General features: G+C 37.1%; 1 protein-coding gene across 3 annotated transcripts in view; it reads left to right on the top strand.

Moving 5' to 3' along the window:
- Positions 1-16,910, top strand: part of WARS2 (tryptophanyl tRNA synthetase 2, mitochondrial) — a 78,992-nt gene that overhangs the window by 43,442 nt on the left and 18,640 nt on the right. For all 3 annotated transcript variants that reach the window (XM_072644517.1, XM_072644520.1, XM_072644519.1), the window contains exons 3-4: positions 10,666-10,746; positions 12,343-12,428. In XM_072644517.1, the coding sequence (XP_072500618.1) occupies positions 10,666-10,746; positions 12,343-12,428 (167 nt within the window). The remainder of the gene's footprint in view (positions 1-10,665; positions 10,747-12,342; positions 12,429-16,910) is intronic.

Here is a 16,910-nt window from a genome sequence, read left to right as displayed (position 1 = left end):
AGTCACTTAACCCTGTTTGCCTCTGTTTCCTCATCTGTAAGATGAACTGGAGAAGGAAATGGCAAACCACTCTACTATCTTTACCAAGAAAACCCCAAATGGGGTCACAGAGAGTCAGACATGAAAGAACAACAACTTAACAAAAACAGCATTTCTGATGTATCCTTCTGCCTTCCTTCTCCCAGAAAATCATCCATCCCTTATAACAAAGTATCACTTTTTTAAAGAAAAAGAGAAAGAGAAAAGGCCATAGGCAAAATCAATCCACACATCTGAGAAACATCTGAAAATTTGCAGTCCCCATACCTGTAGACCTCCCACCTCTGCAAAAGAATGACCAGGGTGGGTGGTGAAGGGAGAGGTGAAAAGATTCAAGTTTTGACTGGGTACTGATGTTCCTTGGTCAAATATATGTCACATAGTTTGGTTACAATGTCATCACATGATGTTAGTAAGAAATATACTAGTAATCTGGATGCTCTGCTAGATTTGAAACTTCTGCAGGTTAGAGACAACGTCTTGTAAACTTTGTATCCCTCTTAATTTCTGACACAGTATTTAACGTGACATAGATGGGCAATAAATATTTATTAAATGAATGAATGAATTTAAAGAGAAAATGCATTTATTACCTTAATATTGCTTCCTACTTTAAGGAGAATTTTATTTTTTAATAGAATCATAAAATCTTGAAGTCAGAAGGGACCTTAGAGGTTATCTAATGTGACCACCCTTCCAATTAGGAAATCCTTTCAACAACATCTCTGATGGATGGATATTCATTCAGCTTCTTCCTGAATACTCCAGTGGGAGAGGGGAAGGGGTGTCTTGACTACTTTCTGGGGCAATTCATTCTATTTTTTGAATATCTCCAGTTTTTAGAAAACTTTTTTTATGGTGAGCAATATTCTTCCTCTCTGTAACTTCTGTCTTGGATTAACTTCTGCTCTATTCATTCACCCAAAATGAATCAAATTTCTCTTTCAAATAAAAAGCCTTCAAATATTTAATGAGTTATCATGAGCTCCTTAACCCTTCACTTCTCCAGACTAAATATAAGCAATTCCCTAAACTTTTTTCACATGGTATGACTTCTGTATACTTTATTATAGTGATAAGAGCTATCCATTGAATGTCCCTCTTAAAATGTTCCTAGAAATAAACCACAGTACTACTGGGTCTGTTTGGACCCATCCATCCATGATACAGTTGGGATCATTGCCTTTAACATATGCAGCCCAAGATATGATTAGCTTTTTTTTAGTAGTCTCATTATACTCTTGACTCTTAAGATTCCAGCCAATGAAAACTTTTTCATCCTTTTTTTCACACAAATTTTTGTTCAGACCAGGTTGTCCCCTGTCCATAATGTGGTTTATTTTTAAACCCTAATGCAAAAATTTGCGTTTAACTTGACTATGTTTCCTCTTACTGTTTTAAGCACATCATTGAAAATTGATTAGCTATCTAATATATTAGCTCTTCCTTCCAACTTTGTGTCATCTTCAGATCTGTTAAGCATGCCTTTATGTTTTCATTTAAGTCATTAGTAGTAGTCAGTCTTATCATTCTTAGCTATAGAGTAATCTAGGGAGGGGAAGTTTGGATATTTTCTAATTAAGTATAATATATAGTATTTGTAATATTCTTTTAGACTTATTAAATGTTACAACTACAATCACTTTCACACCCCAAACCTCCAAATTGAAATTTACATTATCGACTTATAATTATAAAATATACATTTTTGTTCTATATATAATTGTGAAAACTCTAAGCATAAAATTACAAAATAATTGTGAATATTTTATGTGAAACATTCTGTAGAAATTAAAAGAAGGAATCTAGCAACTCATATGCTTACTACTTATCTGCAAGACTTCAAGTTAAATGTCTTCATTTTACAAAGTTTTTGACTATGCATAACATATACAGTGAAATAAATTACAACTTGGAAGATGCCTGATATAATATAATCATATATAAATTTACTTTTTATTCTTGTGCTTTATTTGCACAAAGATTTGCAATATTTGACTTAATACCAGACAAACACAGTCTTAAAAATGGTTGTGCATTGAGTTTATTTCTGTATCTTGATTTCAAACAAGAATAAAATGAGAATGCTTGCTCATACAGATACATGGAAAATGATAGAAAAAATTTATAAACTCCCTTGCTGAAAGATGGAAACTCATTTATTTAATTTTTAGCCACCTAAGCAATCAATTAAAATGAACAGCTAATTGCAGTATAAAATATTTGCTTTTCAACTGTGAATGATAAATGCTGTATTAAATGATAAATGTATTTAAAGTTCTCTTGCAAATATTGCTTCATTTTTAACAATGCTTGCATATAAATTCACCTAAGGAAAAAATGCCCCCAAATTTGACTATTTTTTTATCTGCCACTGGCATATCGCCAAGTGTCACAGAAGCTCGGTTTGACAACTAACCAGTGTCACCAACAAGTTTATTTGAAAATCTGCCAGATAGAAGACTAGTAACAAAAGCAGAAGATAAGCTTGTAATCAGAAAGCAGCCTTATATTGCAATGAGAGGTATTATAAGGTTTGTTTCTGCAGAATGTTTGTGAAGGTGTCGAGATTCTAATGCACACGCCCAGCAATCATGGTCAAACATGGATCATTTCAAGCTTCATACTGCAAGAATGCAAACATTTGTAACATCTTTCTCATGTGATTATAGAGATGATGCTGTATGATTACAGGAAAACAAAGGAGAATGCAAATTAAGGGATACACCTGTGCCTGAACATCCGTTGGGCATCAATTTGCACATGAATATAAAGTTCTGTGGCAGTTTGGAAACAATTTGGTGACAGAGTAAGAAACTGCTCTTAGAAGTAGACAGATTTGATATGATCAGCACCCAAACGCCAACATCATTGTGTGCATGACCATGATAGTTTCAAATTCCTGCAGAGACAAACCTATAATACTTCCCACAAGCCCATGTTTATTGCCATAGAGGTAAAACATGTCTGTAACATAATTGGGCAATTATTTACTGCTTAAGGTGCCGCTAAAGAATTTTTAGCATGAATACTTTAGACTATCATTGTGAACCTGCAAGGGGTTCATGAATCACTAATCTAGTCTAGCTCTCATGTTTTATAAATAATGAAATGGAATTAAATGGTAGAAGTTGAACTCAGCTCTTCAGACTCTACACACCTTTGATTTTATATATATATATACACACGTATATGTGTGTGTGTGTGTGTGTATGTATAAAATCAATACAGCTTACATTAAGACCACCCAATTAATTACCACAGTATCTCTCTAGTAGTCTTGTCTCTCCAACCTTCTAATTATTTTGTCCTTCTCTCTTCTTGTTTTTCTTGTTATGTCAAGCAACATAGATCTGGTTGATTTTTGTGAAATCTAATGGGGAAAATTCCAACCTTATTAAAAAGGTAAATGAAGGTTCACTCATCCTTCAAAGATTGGTTTCCCACCCTACTCCATAGTTCATTTATATCATAACTGTTTAAAGTTTTTTGTAGCCACTGTTAATTGATGATGTTACAAATTAAAATAAAATATCTGAAGTTATGCAAATCGATGAAAAATAATATTCACTTTATATATGACTTTTCAGGAACATAACTGTAGCGGAAAGTATGATACACCTGAAATAGTATTTTTTGCTTGGTTTGGTTTTCCTTTAAAAATAAATTTATTCCTGTATATTATTAATTCTGCACATCTTAATTTATTTCTGGAGATAATTACAAGCATAGAATATGTTTTTTTCTAAGCTATAATATGGATTTTGCCAATAATTTTTGTCTCCATTCCTTTGCATTCTTTCTGAACAGTCTGACTGGAACAATTTAGACTCATTGAAGATTTTTCTCATTATTTTCTTTTTCTCTGTCTCTCTCTGACTGCTGGTCATGTTGCTTCCCCTAAAATATGTTTGCCATATGTGGAGAATTTTACTGACTACCTCTCTTCTGAAAGGGGTGTGTGTGTGTGCATGAGTGTGTGTGTGTGTGTGCGTGTGTGTGTCCGTGCGTGTGTGTGTGTCCGTGTGTGTGTGTGTGTGTCCGTGTGTGTGTGTGTGTGTCCGTGTGTGTGTGTGTGTGTGTCCATGTGTGTGGTGTTTCCTTACCATTGCTGGAGTCAATGGTCTTTTATTTCCAGCCGGCCTGTATACAGATCCAATCTCGGATTCTCACAGCTGTCTCTGAATTACGGGTCTCCACATTTTCAACTTCTGCCTTCCCCACATTGTAATCACCGCACATGGAAGATAAAAGGTGCAGGACATAAATGGAGACACTGCCTCACCATCAGAGCCAAGAGAGATGTCCTGATCTGTCAGGCTTGTCCTTGTTTCACTGAGTCCAAAAGCAGTTCAGGCAGATAGATATGCAGGGGAGGAGGAGGAAGAGGAGAATGGAATCTGTGACTATGGATTCCTTCTGAATTTTTTCATTAGAATGGAGTCCTGCATTATTGTTCCAGAAACCAAAATTGGGAAGGAAAGTAAGGGAGAGGGCAAAGTAGAACAAGTCTGCTGTTCTGAATCATCCATAATAGACAGACTAATGAAACTAAATGTGTGAGTCATGTTGCTCATGATGGGTTAATGGAGAATTAGATGACTGTCTTTGCTTCATTCATTGTGGAATCTACATAGGATCCTAGCTTTGGAGATGGTTCACCCCTCAGAAGTTCAACCCCCCTCTTTTACAGATGAAGAAACTGAGAAGTTGAAGGGATTTGCTGAAGTTGCTGGGTATCCCATAGGTAGTAAGTGGTAAAGTTAGGGTTTGGACCTAGACTCTTTGACTCGGAATCTAGTGTTATTCAACACAGCACTGTGCTGCAAACCGTGTTAAAGAACAAAACCTGTTTTCACTTTCCATTCATCAACAAGCTTTGATTAAATGCCTACTAAATGCTAAGCCTTGGGAAAGCAGTGACAAAAATGAAACCATCCTTGCCCTCAGGGAGTTTTACAAGCTACATCCTATCCAGGCAACAAGTGTATATGCAGCACATACACTCTATTTATACTATGTACAAAATAAATGGGAGATCAAGAAACACTTTGTGTTGGAGGTGGTTCTTGAGCTGAACTTTGAAGGAGGCTAGGGATTTAAAAGATAGAGTTGAAAAGGGAGTGCATTTCAGGCGTGGGGCACAGCCTGAGCAAAAACATGGAGACGGGACCATCATGGGTATGTGAGGTGAGGGATAGCAAGAAAGCCAGTTTGACTGGACTATAGAGTGTGGAAAGGGAAAAAAATATGTAATAAGCATGCAAAGATAGGCTACTGGATCTTATGGAATAACATAGACAGACCTCTGTTTTAGAAATATATCCTTGGAGGCTATGTGAAAGATATGTCATTGGAACTGTATCTTCTGCCTTTTAATTTGGGCATCATGCTTCTATGTGAAAAGGGGCATTGGATTTGGAGTTAAGGAATGTGGGTTTGGGTCATGGCCCCAATGCTATTTTTGTGACCTTGGAAAAATCATTTAATCTTCTTGTGGCTCACTCAGTTCCTTCTTCTGTAAAACGGAAATAACTTTTAAAAAATTTTATTATCTTTTATTTTCCCATCAATGTCATTTCCCTAGCTAGGTTCCCTTCTAGCATAGAATTAAAAAGAGAGCTGGGAACTGGAGCTGGGAGTGGGGAGGAGAAACTGTTCAGCACAACTAACTTAACCAATGCATTACCTCAATCTGATAGTATAGGCAGTGCCCACACTATAGGCTCCTACCTCTCTACAAAGAAGGCAAGAGAGGTGACCCTTTCTCCTTTTACCCTTGGGGCCAGCCTATTATAGAACTTTCAACTTCTTTTTCTTTCTTTGTTTATTTTTATTTTGTTTTCTGTTGTTTCTGGTAGTCTTTCCATTTATGTTGTTGCAGACACATACATGATTTTTATAGTTCTGCTTACTTGGCATCAATCTTTTCATGCTTCTCTGGATTATGCGTATTTATCATTGCTTACTGTGGCATAATATTCCACTACATTTATGTACCACAGTTTGTTAGGCAGGAAACATTAATATTTTCATCATCCATTTCACAGGGTTGTAAAAGAAAAGAACATGGAATACCAATGGAAATGTGTCATTCAGTCAAACTTTTAGTGTAGCAGACTATTTGGAACTTTTCTGGAACTGGGCGTTTCATAAGTTTGTTGATCCTGCCTGTGAAACATCCATTTATGACCAAAGAGCAATAACCTTACCTGGAAGAGCATCAGTAATGCAACGAATTTTACTTTCCACTTTTTTTTTGATATCTCCTAAAGTAGAAGGCTTAATTATTGACTCTGTTGATTTCTAAGGTTCTGCTGTTCATACATTGTATTGTATAGAGTGGAGATCTTTTTAAAGCAAAACACTTAATCACTAATGCTATTCCAGGTGTAAGGCAAAAAAGTTTGATTAACCTTGTTCTTTGAATTGGCTTAGAGGACATTTTACTTTTTCATGTGGATTGGATTTCAGAAATAATTTAAACAAAGCTTAGTGTAGGAAAATGCACAACCTCTTATCTTCTAACTTCAGCATGATGCTGTGGAAAGAGTTCTGGATCTGGAGTCAGAAGACCTGGGTTCAGTTTTGGCAAATATTTTGCTACCCCTGGGCCTCAGTTTCCTCATCTGACAACTGAGGGGGTTGGAACACATGACCTCCAAGGTCTACTCAGTTCAAGTTCTGTGATCCAGCAATAGGACTACATTATTTTTGTTTTACTTGAATTCCTAAGAACATCAAAAATACTCCTGTGAGACAGGTACAGTGAATAGAGAACTGGGCCTGAGTCAGGAAAACCTTAGTTTAAACCCAGCCTCTGACACTTACCAGCTGTGTGACACAGGCAAGTCACTTAACTTCTGTTTGCATCAGTTTCCTCACTCATGAAATAGGGATAATAGTAGCCCTACCTCCCAGGGTTATTATGAGGATCAAATGAGATTATAACTATAAAACATTTAGCACCCATAAATATTGGATATTGTTATTCTTATACTAAACAAATGTAAATGTAAAAGTACATTCCAAAATCAAGTTAAATAACAAAATATAATTTTATTCGTTATCAGATTCAGTCTGCCATTTTTAATTATCCACCACTAAATGCTGTTATGTTAATGCAGGTAACTGGACCGATTGTACTGGAATTTTTTAGATCCATAGAAGAAGAAAAGACATGAGAAAAGACAAATCCTGAAACAGAGAAGGTAACCTTTAGTTAGGAGTAAAACAGTTGAAGGCTATTGACTGTGCAAGAACTTTGGAAGTATTGGACTTGGAGGAAATGCAAATGTGCACAAAAGATGATAAATATTGGCAAAACCAAGCAGAAGTGGGCCAATTAAAAACATTGTATATATTCAATGCGAGAGTTTATCAGTTAATACAAGAGCCTTTTAATTAAAATCAGATCCCAGAACAAGGTTCCTGCTAAGGAGATTTGTCATGGGGATGATGAGTCTAGTGAAAATAACTCAGCATGAAATTGCTCGTTTTTGAGAGGAAGTGATAAATGGGAATTTGTGAGTCTGAATAGTTTTCCAAGTATCCTTAGCCAAGCTGCAGGAAATACTTCCTGGGAAGATAATATTTACATAGGAAATAGACAAGTCCTGGGAGACAAGAAAGTATCTTAGGGCTCCCATCCAGTTTTTAATGCCCTAGGTGATTGCTTGAATGGGTTTGATTGATCCCCGGCAGCTGTATCTTTTAGCATCATCTGATATAACATCGAAGGTTTCTTTTGCTCCTCCCAGGTGTTTGGGGAAGGATCTCTTTCCCTCTTCAGTCTAATTGCCTCTTTTCAGCATCTTCTCACATTCTAAATTTTCTTAACTCTTATTCACAAAACTGTCCTTGTAAACTGGAAGATCTGCTTTCCTTGAACTCTGGGAAACCTTTGGCTCCTCATCAGAGCCAATGATTTTGTTGGATATGCTTCTTAGGTCACCATATTTCCCCCACCACCTCCTGTTTTCACCTAGAGATCAGTCTGTTTGTGATTATGAGCCATTGGCATTGGCAGAGACTGTGTCTAGTATAAGAATCAACCACAAACTACAGTCATAATTGATTTCAAAGATTACAGTGCAAACATTCATTATGTACAGATTTTCTGCCATGACGTATGTGAGGCACTCATAGGGCAGACATGACACAAATATCATTAGTTGTCTTTTTGTCCCCAATTCAGACTAACACTTCACCTTAGTACTTGGATGGATCTATGCTGTCATCAGTATGAATTCTCCCTCCAGGAGTCCAGATTGTAAGCTATCCAAAATTGCCTATGCTTCATAGATCTGATTTACATTTTCCCCTAAATCTACCTTGAAGGGTCCACTTCCACACTGAAGACCTTCCACTAAATCTCTTAAATTGCATGGATACCAGTGGAACTTATGGGTCGTCCATTGGTCATTTCTTTTTCTCCACTATGTGAGTAATCCATCTTTTTTTTCCTGGTTGTGTATTTCTTTGATAGCCTCTTTTGTGTTGTGTTGCCTAACCCAAGGGTGGGAACCTTCAGCCTTGAGGCCACATGTGGCCTTCTAGAAGTTAGGCTTTTTGACTGAATCCAATCCAGATTCTGTAAAAATTTGGATTCAGTCAAAAGGATTTAGAATGCCACAGGTCCCCCACCTCTCGTCTTAACTAGTTCCTTATATCTAATGTGCTGCAACAATTTTATATTTACTTTTCACATTGTTAGTTTGTTCATACCTAATGTGCTAAACCAAATACTGACACCGTATTAAAAAAAAAAATTGGAGGATACTCCTCCCCAAATAATATCATTTAGCCAAGTACATATTTTGTTTTTATGAAAGTCTTTTCTAAACAATACCTGAAGATTCCAAGATTCTTTGGTTTTTAGGATGATGTGATCAGACATCCTTGATTATAATCCAATCCCTTCATTTAATTTGCCATGTGGATGTCCAGAAAGTCACTTTGTCAGCTCCATACTTTCATTTTCCCCTGTCTAAAACAGTTTTGGTAGTTTTTCACAAAACCATTCAGATTGGTTCTGTGTATTAAATTCCTCTGTTATCTTCCTTATGTTCTTACAATGTATTTCAGCAAATACTCTTTTCAGACAGCAAAATTTCACATTCACCTGTGATAGAAATCTAAGTGTTTATAGTTTTGTATCAAATGTAAAATGAGCAAAGGAATCAAACCTTCTCTGTTATTTTTCTAAAACAGTTAAGAAAAACAAGATGAGAAAAAAAACTTGTCTTTGACCTTTTGCTTATTTTTCTTCATGATAATTATTTGAATTGTTGATTTCCCCTGTTTTGGTAACACCGAGAGACTCCCCTACAAAATATTAAATGAGTTTCACTCCATATGTTCAAATATAAGTTTTTTTCCAAGGAAAATATTTGACTTCATTGAGACACAGTAGTGGTTTTTTGCAATCCACCGATAATGCATCATATCTAGGCAGGAAAGAGGAAATTTTCTTGGTTTTCCCTATATTTCCATGCTTGTTTGTCTATATTTTCATTCCTTCAACCCAGCTCATTAAAGAAAAAGCGACTCCTCCCTCATTACAGCCTCCCCACCCCATACCAAGTGTTGCTCTTATTTTATTAATTTCTAATGGGAGTATATTTTGCTATAGCCAAGGCCACAGTTTTAGTCTGACATATGTTTGTTTACAGCAGCAGTTAGCAATTTGCAGACATTGTTGTCAAAGCCTCTGCCTTCAATGAAACCCAAATGCTGCCTTGGAAGGAAGGTGATGGAGACAGCTCAGTGACTTGCATAGCTTTATGAGGGAGTCCTTGTCAAACAAGTGAAAAACAACCTTCTTTCTCTGTGGCTAGTGGGGGGAAAAAAGAGAAAGAAACCCTCCTACTCCAGATGGTGAATCTTCCTTAGTGAAATAAGCTTGAGTTGAGGCAATGTCATTTCTCTCTGTTCACTTCACAAAACCCACAAAGAACACATTTGGTGTCACTTTTCAGAGTTGGAAGCAATCTCTTCTTTTATGGATAAGAAGAAGCTGCAGTTAATGAAGGTCTGGGAATCCCAAGGGCTGGGGATGGGATGCCCTGCCCTAAATAAAACTCTAGATCATCAGAAGGAATTTGTCCAGGACCCAAGAGTCACCCCCAACTTTGTTTCCAGCTTTTAACAAAATCTTTTGACAAGAACCCCCTCATAAGTTCAGTGAATTTGGGGAAATAATTTGGAGGAGGTCCCAATCCATTCCCTTGTTGACTGGGGCCCACCTCACAAGGCTCAGAGACTTTACAGCCTAAGTTGGCCCTCTTACTAGTTTTGGGGAGTGGGGGAGGCCCCAGTGAAAAGAAAAAAAGCTGCAGAAAAGAAATATTCCTTAAGGGTGGGGAACACCATCTCTGCTATTTCTCTGACTGATTCCTAGACCAAATGGCTCAAGTTTCTGTGGTTTTCATTCCAGCACCTTTCTCTAACATTTAGATGTATTAGTAAAAAAAAATTTTTTTAATATCCCTTTTTCTTCCCTGATCTGTCAATTATTGAGTATTCTAGGGGTTTGGAGATAACCCTTGATTATTCTTATCTTGTTATTTTATATATGTAAAAATATTCACAATATATTTATAATGTAATTTCTCATTTCTTTAGGTGCCAGAGCACTCAGAATTAAGTTGGATCCTTGGATGCCTGGTCAGGGTGCCACGGTTACAAAATTTACCCCAGTGGAAGGTAAATGTTTTCAAAGCAGGAAGCATGAAATGAACTTAAATGCCATCATTATGAAAATTTTTCTTTTCTGTATTCTTCTGTTTTACTCACTAAATTGGCCTGTCTCACCATATCACAAGAACATCAGCTTCTAGCTCATCTAACAAGCTGTGCTAACTTTGGCAAGTTAGTAAGTGGCATATCACCTAACATTTCTAGCCCACATTTGAAATAAAGTGGTTAGATTCTTAAAGCCTTTCAAGCTTCAGAATTCTATGAATCTATGATTTTCCTTACTCTGAATCTCAGACTGGATGACCCAGAGCTGCTTTTTGTTTAAGTTGCTAATGACCCTGAACCCTCCCTATTATGATTAACAGTCTGGATCCATTGCCCTTGAAATCTGTGTTCCATCCCCACCAGAACTAATTGATGGCAAGGCAAGAATGTGTTCATTGTGGGAAGAAGGGAAATAACATTTTTATGTAACATTTAAACAAGATGGGTCCAGGCAACAGTTCAAATCCACAGTAAAATGCAGGCTACACTTTCTCAAGGAAGCTCAACTAAATAAGTTAAGTTGGGATAATTCACAGCACTTTACTTCCATTTATTCTTGTAATATGATAGCCTAAAATTAGAGCGCCTACAACTATGTTGACACTGATCCCATTTGCAGGCATCTTTCCACCTTGCAAGCTTTCAGGGCTGCCACAGTTTCCCCTGAAACTGATGCCCCTAAACAGGAACTGCACAGAGTAAAACAAATAGTATATTGAAGTACCAGTGCTTAATTAAGAGGCAGTGTTGCCAGTCCTTTCCATATGCCTAGGCAAAAGAAAATAGCAGCGCTCTGAAGTCCTAAGGTTCAGCATGGTTCTCATCATCTCAAATCAGAGTGCCTTCCCCCTCGATAATTCTGAGATGGCACTTACCACTTCTTTACTCTTCAACTCTCCTTTTCAGTATCCCTCATCAGTCCTTACCATCTCTCAGCACATTGCCCCATAAAGCATTTCTCCTTCAATATACCAGTGTATACACAGTGCAATCCTGTCAACATGACTGCTTTCTCTTATGGGAAAGATTACACATCTTGTATTCTGATCCATGTCCTCCCATACATCCTATGTGGTCCTTATAGGTTTTGTATTTGCTTATGAAAGTGTGCGTTGTTTCCCTGCAATAGAATATAAATGCCTTAAAGGTAAGAAAAGGCATCATTTTTAGTTTTGTATCTCTAGTGGTTGGCGTACTGTAGTTGGTTAATAAATTCTCATTGAATGAATGAAGGAATGAATTTCTTGCATTTGTATTGCACTTCAGAGTTTACAAAGACTTTTCATCCACATCTCCTTGGCTCCTTATACTACAAAGCATGTGAAATAGGTAGGACAGGTTATTATACCCATTTTCACCAATGAAATAGCTGCATTTCAAGCTGCCCAAGGTGACATAGAGAGTCCGTAACAGATTTGTGTCTAGAACCCAAGTCTCATTATTCTCACCTCTTTGCTCTCTGCTTTGCTATTTCTCTGGGCTTGAAAATGTCTATAGTTCAATAGTATGATTAGCCAGATGTCTGAGCTTTGTTTCCCCTTTTGTTCTTTCTCACAGGCTAAGAATGCTAGCCAGAAACAAGAGGGGACAGTGGGTCTCTTTACATACCCAGTACTTCAAGCTGCAGACATTCTGTTATACAAGTAAGTCAGGGGTGGGGAGTTGGATCACACCATCTTGTCTATTCTATTAGGAATCTATAAGAAGACTAAAGGGTTTGGTGTTATTTTATTTTCTAATAAATATGAGAGTAGACACAGCAGTTCCATGGGACAGGTTGCTAAAAGGGATTAGAGACTTGAATTATTTTCTGATATTGGCATTAGCTTGTATCCATTTTGAATTAGTAGAAATTAAATTAGACAATACTCAATCCTGAACATGAAATAAATTGAACTATCTCAATCTGGTTTCCCAGTATTAATATTAAATAGATCATACTTACATAATGCTTTAAAGTTTATAAAACCCTTTATAAATAGTATCTTATTTAATCCTCACAACAACCCTGGGAAGTAAGCACTATTATCATTTCCTTTTTACCAATGAGGAAACTGAGGTAGACAGTGATTAGGGAACTTTCCCAGGATTACACAGCTAGTGTCTAGGGTAAGATTTGAACTCAGGTTTTCCTGGCTTCAAGTCTAGTGCTCTATGCCCTATGCCACCTTTCTACCTCATTAATTATTATTCAATTAATAAAAATTTATCAAAATTGATTCTTTACGTGGCTTTGAACAAATGACAACATTTTTGTACCTCAGTTTCCTCAACTGCAAAACCCCTGCAGTGCTTAATACTTACTCTCCTCAAATGGTTGGGATTCCAACAAATGAATTAATACTTGTTTAAAGAGTACTAGGTCAACATTTATGTAGAAATAAAAAGCAATCCTGTTAATAACCTTTATCTTGGGTCCATTGTAGCCTTAACAATGTGGGATGAAATCTAACCATTCTATCAGTAGGAATACATAAAGTAAATAAGACTTCTTATTTCATGCCTTTTAGAGTGGCCATTAACAAAGGCCAGTAGAAGTGATTCTTCATGAAGGACAATAGGGGATGATTTTAGTTCTTTGAATATGGAATAGATAATAGCTTTGAGTTGATAGTATGTCTAGGCCCTGACTGACCATGCTGGTTCATATGAGAGGGTAATCCAAGCTATATTAGTGAAGAGTTCCTCTGCTTCTATTCTGCAAATGTCCAGGCGATTAGACATAACAATAGATGCATATCAATAGGCATATACGGACCACTCCATATATTGATTATAACCTAAGAATTATATTTCCATTTAAGTAAAGGGACTCTGACTCACTCAATAATTCAGATTTTCTTGGTCTGCAAAGAGAATCAAATTGGATCCAAAGACTGGACTCCTTAGTGGACTTGGTTGTTTAGAGTGTAAAATATTTTTAGGTATCTTTTATGATCGTCTTTATATTCTGTGATGAAAACTTTATTTGTAGAACCAGTAAAATGAAGAAATCCCAGTTCAAAAAGATGGAAAACCATGAAAGTTGTGAATTCTCAAGTATTCAAGGATGTTAATGGGAGCCAAAGGCAGTGAGAAAGAAAAGTATTTATTGAACATCTATGATGTGCCTGGCATTATGCCAAGTCTGGTGGATGTACCAAAAAGTATAAGATATGGTTGCTACAACCAAAGAATTTAAAAACTGGAAAGGATCTTAAAGGTCAAATTTACTCTGTTCACCCTTCCACCTCACTCTTTTACCTAGCCAGTGAGGGGCAGAATTCAAACTGGAACCCAGGTTATTAGACTCTTCATTCTGGGGCACTGTCCATAAAGAGTTTAGTTAGGCATACATGAAACAAATAGACATCATTCTGGAACAGTTTATGTTAAAGTGCTGAATAAAATATAATTAGGCGTCAAACTGTATAGAATAATCAACCCACAAGTATTTCTTCAGTGTCTGTGTGCCATGTACTACAAGGCCTTTATCACTTGGGGATGCAAAGACAAGAATGAATAGGTAGTCTATTGGGGGTCTTATAATGTGTTCAGATAAGTAAATACAAGCTGTGTATGCAAAATCAATACACAGTGATGTGGGGAGGTGGAAGTCAGGAAGAACATCAATAACTCAAGAAATCAGGAAACACTGCTTGGAAGAGATGGGGACTGAGCTGAGCCTTGAAGGGCGTGAGAGGAAAGAGAATATCCCAGGGATGGGGGAACTAACCTGCACACATGCACAGGCTTTGAGAGCAATTAATTAATTAGCAGTAAGGAGGGATCTCGGCCAAAATCAGCTACCTGGAATTTCATAGTCCAGCGTAGCCTTTCATGATCAGAGACTAGACTGAGGTTCTGAATATGCGCCTTCCCCTTTCTTTTAAAAAAAAAATATAACAGATGTTACCACATCTGTTTACAATTTACTGTAGACATGGTTGGGTAAGCTCATACTATCTTATTATGCAGATATCCATCCTTGCCAGGCCCTATAGTTATACTTCTGTCCCCCAGGTATTAGTGTCACTTGCCAATAACGATGCCATCTTTCAGCCTCCAAAGACAAGCAAGGTTCTCACAAGAGAGATTTTGTCATGAGAAACATGTGGTATTTCTTCATAATCCCTTGTTATCAACAAGCATTCACTATGTGTCAGGCACTGTGCTAAGCCCTGGGGATAAAAAGAAAAGCAAAAATCAATCCCTGCCCTCAAGGAGCTCACGTTCTTAGGGGGGAGACAACATGCAAAAAGCTAGGTGCAAACAACATGTATACAAGGTAAAATGTTATCTGTGTACTTTACTCAGTAGCAGGATATAGCACATGTTTCTTATCTATTGTGAGTTTTCCTTTCTTCATTTTCAATAATCTGACCAGATATTAGAGTATTAGATAAGTCAGTTAAATTCTTTTTTCTATCCCATCATATCCCTGTTTTTAGAAAGAGAGATACTGGAGAGTGTCTTTCTAATACTGGAGAGATTGTATAGGATTATAGAACTTGAGGGGAGATCAGTTAGTTCAGCCTTTTCATTTTATAGAGGAGGAGGCTAAGACACAGAGAGGCTAAGATTCTTGTCCAAGGCTTCTCAGGGATTAAGTTATAGAATGAGGATTTAAACCAAGATCTTCTTACTCCAGAATGCCATTTTTCTCCATAACTACAGCTCACTTCACTAAGTCAAGGGATATGTTAAAGGAACAAATCAATTCAGCACATTCACCATGGGTTAGGAAGGGTGTTTTAGGTTAGGGTTAATTAAATCAATTCAACACATTCAGCATGGGTTAGGGTTCAGGCTAGGTACCTCAGAATAGTATGGAACCCCTATCTAACGGGAAGGAAAGGTTCTCCTGTGCATGCCAGGTTTGTACCCAAAGATGATTTTGTGGTATATAATACATAAAATATTTTCAGGACCCTGGTGAGGTAGGTAAGGTAGGCAGATTGTTTTACAGAACCCTCTGCAGAGCCTTGGACTAGGGTGAAGTCTTGTAGATCATGGAATTCCTAAGACCTGGAATCATTGGATTAGGGACTGCTCCCTTGGGTTGTAATAGGTTGAGCCAAGCTTTGAATCTGAAGACAGAGCTCTTAGAGTAGCCATTATTTTTCTCCTGCCATTTAAATAAATACCTGGTTTCAAAGATAAGAGAAACTCCCCTACTCAAATTTAAGCTTCTTTCAATCTTTTTTTTAATGAAATTAAAAATAAATATCTCCTGTTCATGTGACACACTCTGTTATTTAGACCTTTTTCTTTTCAAAATAAAATCAAAACTGCCTCTACCCCCTTCTGCAAAGGCATGCATGCATAAATGGAAATATGGTTATGGAAGGCATCTATACTGGCTTTCATTGACCTGATTCATGTCTCATGTATGCAGAACTGAGAACACTTGATTCTTACATATGTAATTTTAACACACAAGGCATAACTCAAAAATCTTCACAAGTCATTGCCAGTATACAAATGCAATTGTATCCCGTTGTCCCAGAGAAGTTGTCTCCATTCAGCATAAAGGGTCCTCTCCTCCTCCAACTGCTCCCTAATCTCATGACTAAGATTCTGAGATCGGTGTCAGAACTGGAAGGAAGCAACCCCTTCATTGTAAAGAAGCATGATAAGTGATGGCCACCTTGGCTTCAAGTTTCAGACAAGTCCTTTTTCAGTTTTGATTACATTGTTTTGGTGTTCATGATGTTTGTGGTCTTTGACATTCTTCTTTAAGTAGTCATCATGTGCAATCTGATGTTTTTGAGTAGTCTACCAGCCTTTGCACACCTTCATTTCTTGATCTTTCTTTTTTTTCTCCCAGGGTAGATTTCCCTATCTTCTCCTGTGCTTGTCTTCACACTGGAGTGAGAGCACTGAGTATTATCAAAGTATGTATTGAGATTTTATATTAGGGATAGGCAAACTATGAGCTGAGGGTCAAATTTGGCCTCTTGCCTATTTGTTTTTACATTTTGAAAAAAATCCTATTGCATTTAAAAATACAGAAATCATTCTTAGCTAAGGCAGTACTAACTTAGAGGATTGTGGGTACGGAGTTGGAAGGGACCTCAGAGGTCATCTGGTCCACACATTGCATTCCACAGATTAGGGGACTGAGCTCCAGGGAGGGTAAGTTA

Source organism: Notamacropus eugenii, chromosome 2 (assembly GCF_028372415.1).
Source record: "Notamacropus eugenii isolate mMacEug1 chromosome 2, mMacEug1.pri_v2, whole genome shotgun sequence".
NCBI classification, from domain to species: Eukaryota; Metazoa; Chordata; class Mammalia; order Diprotodontia; family Macropodidae; genus Notamacropus; species Notamacropus eugenii.
Note: the sequence above shows the minus strand (reverse complement) of the source record. Positions and strands in the feature narration are given on the sequence as shown.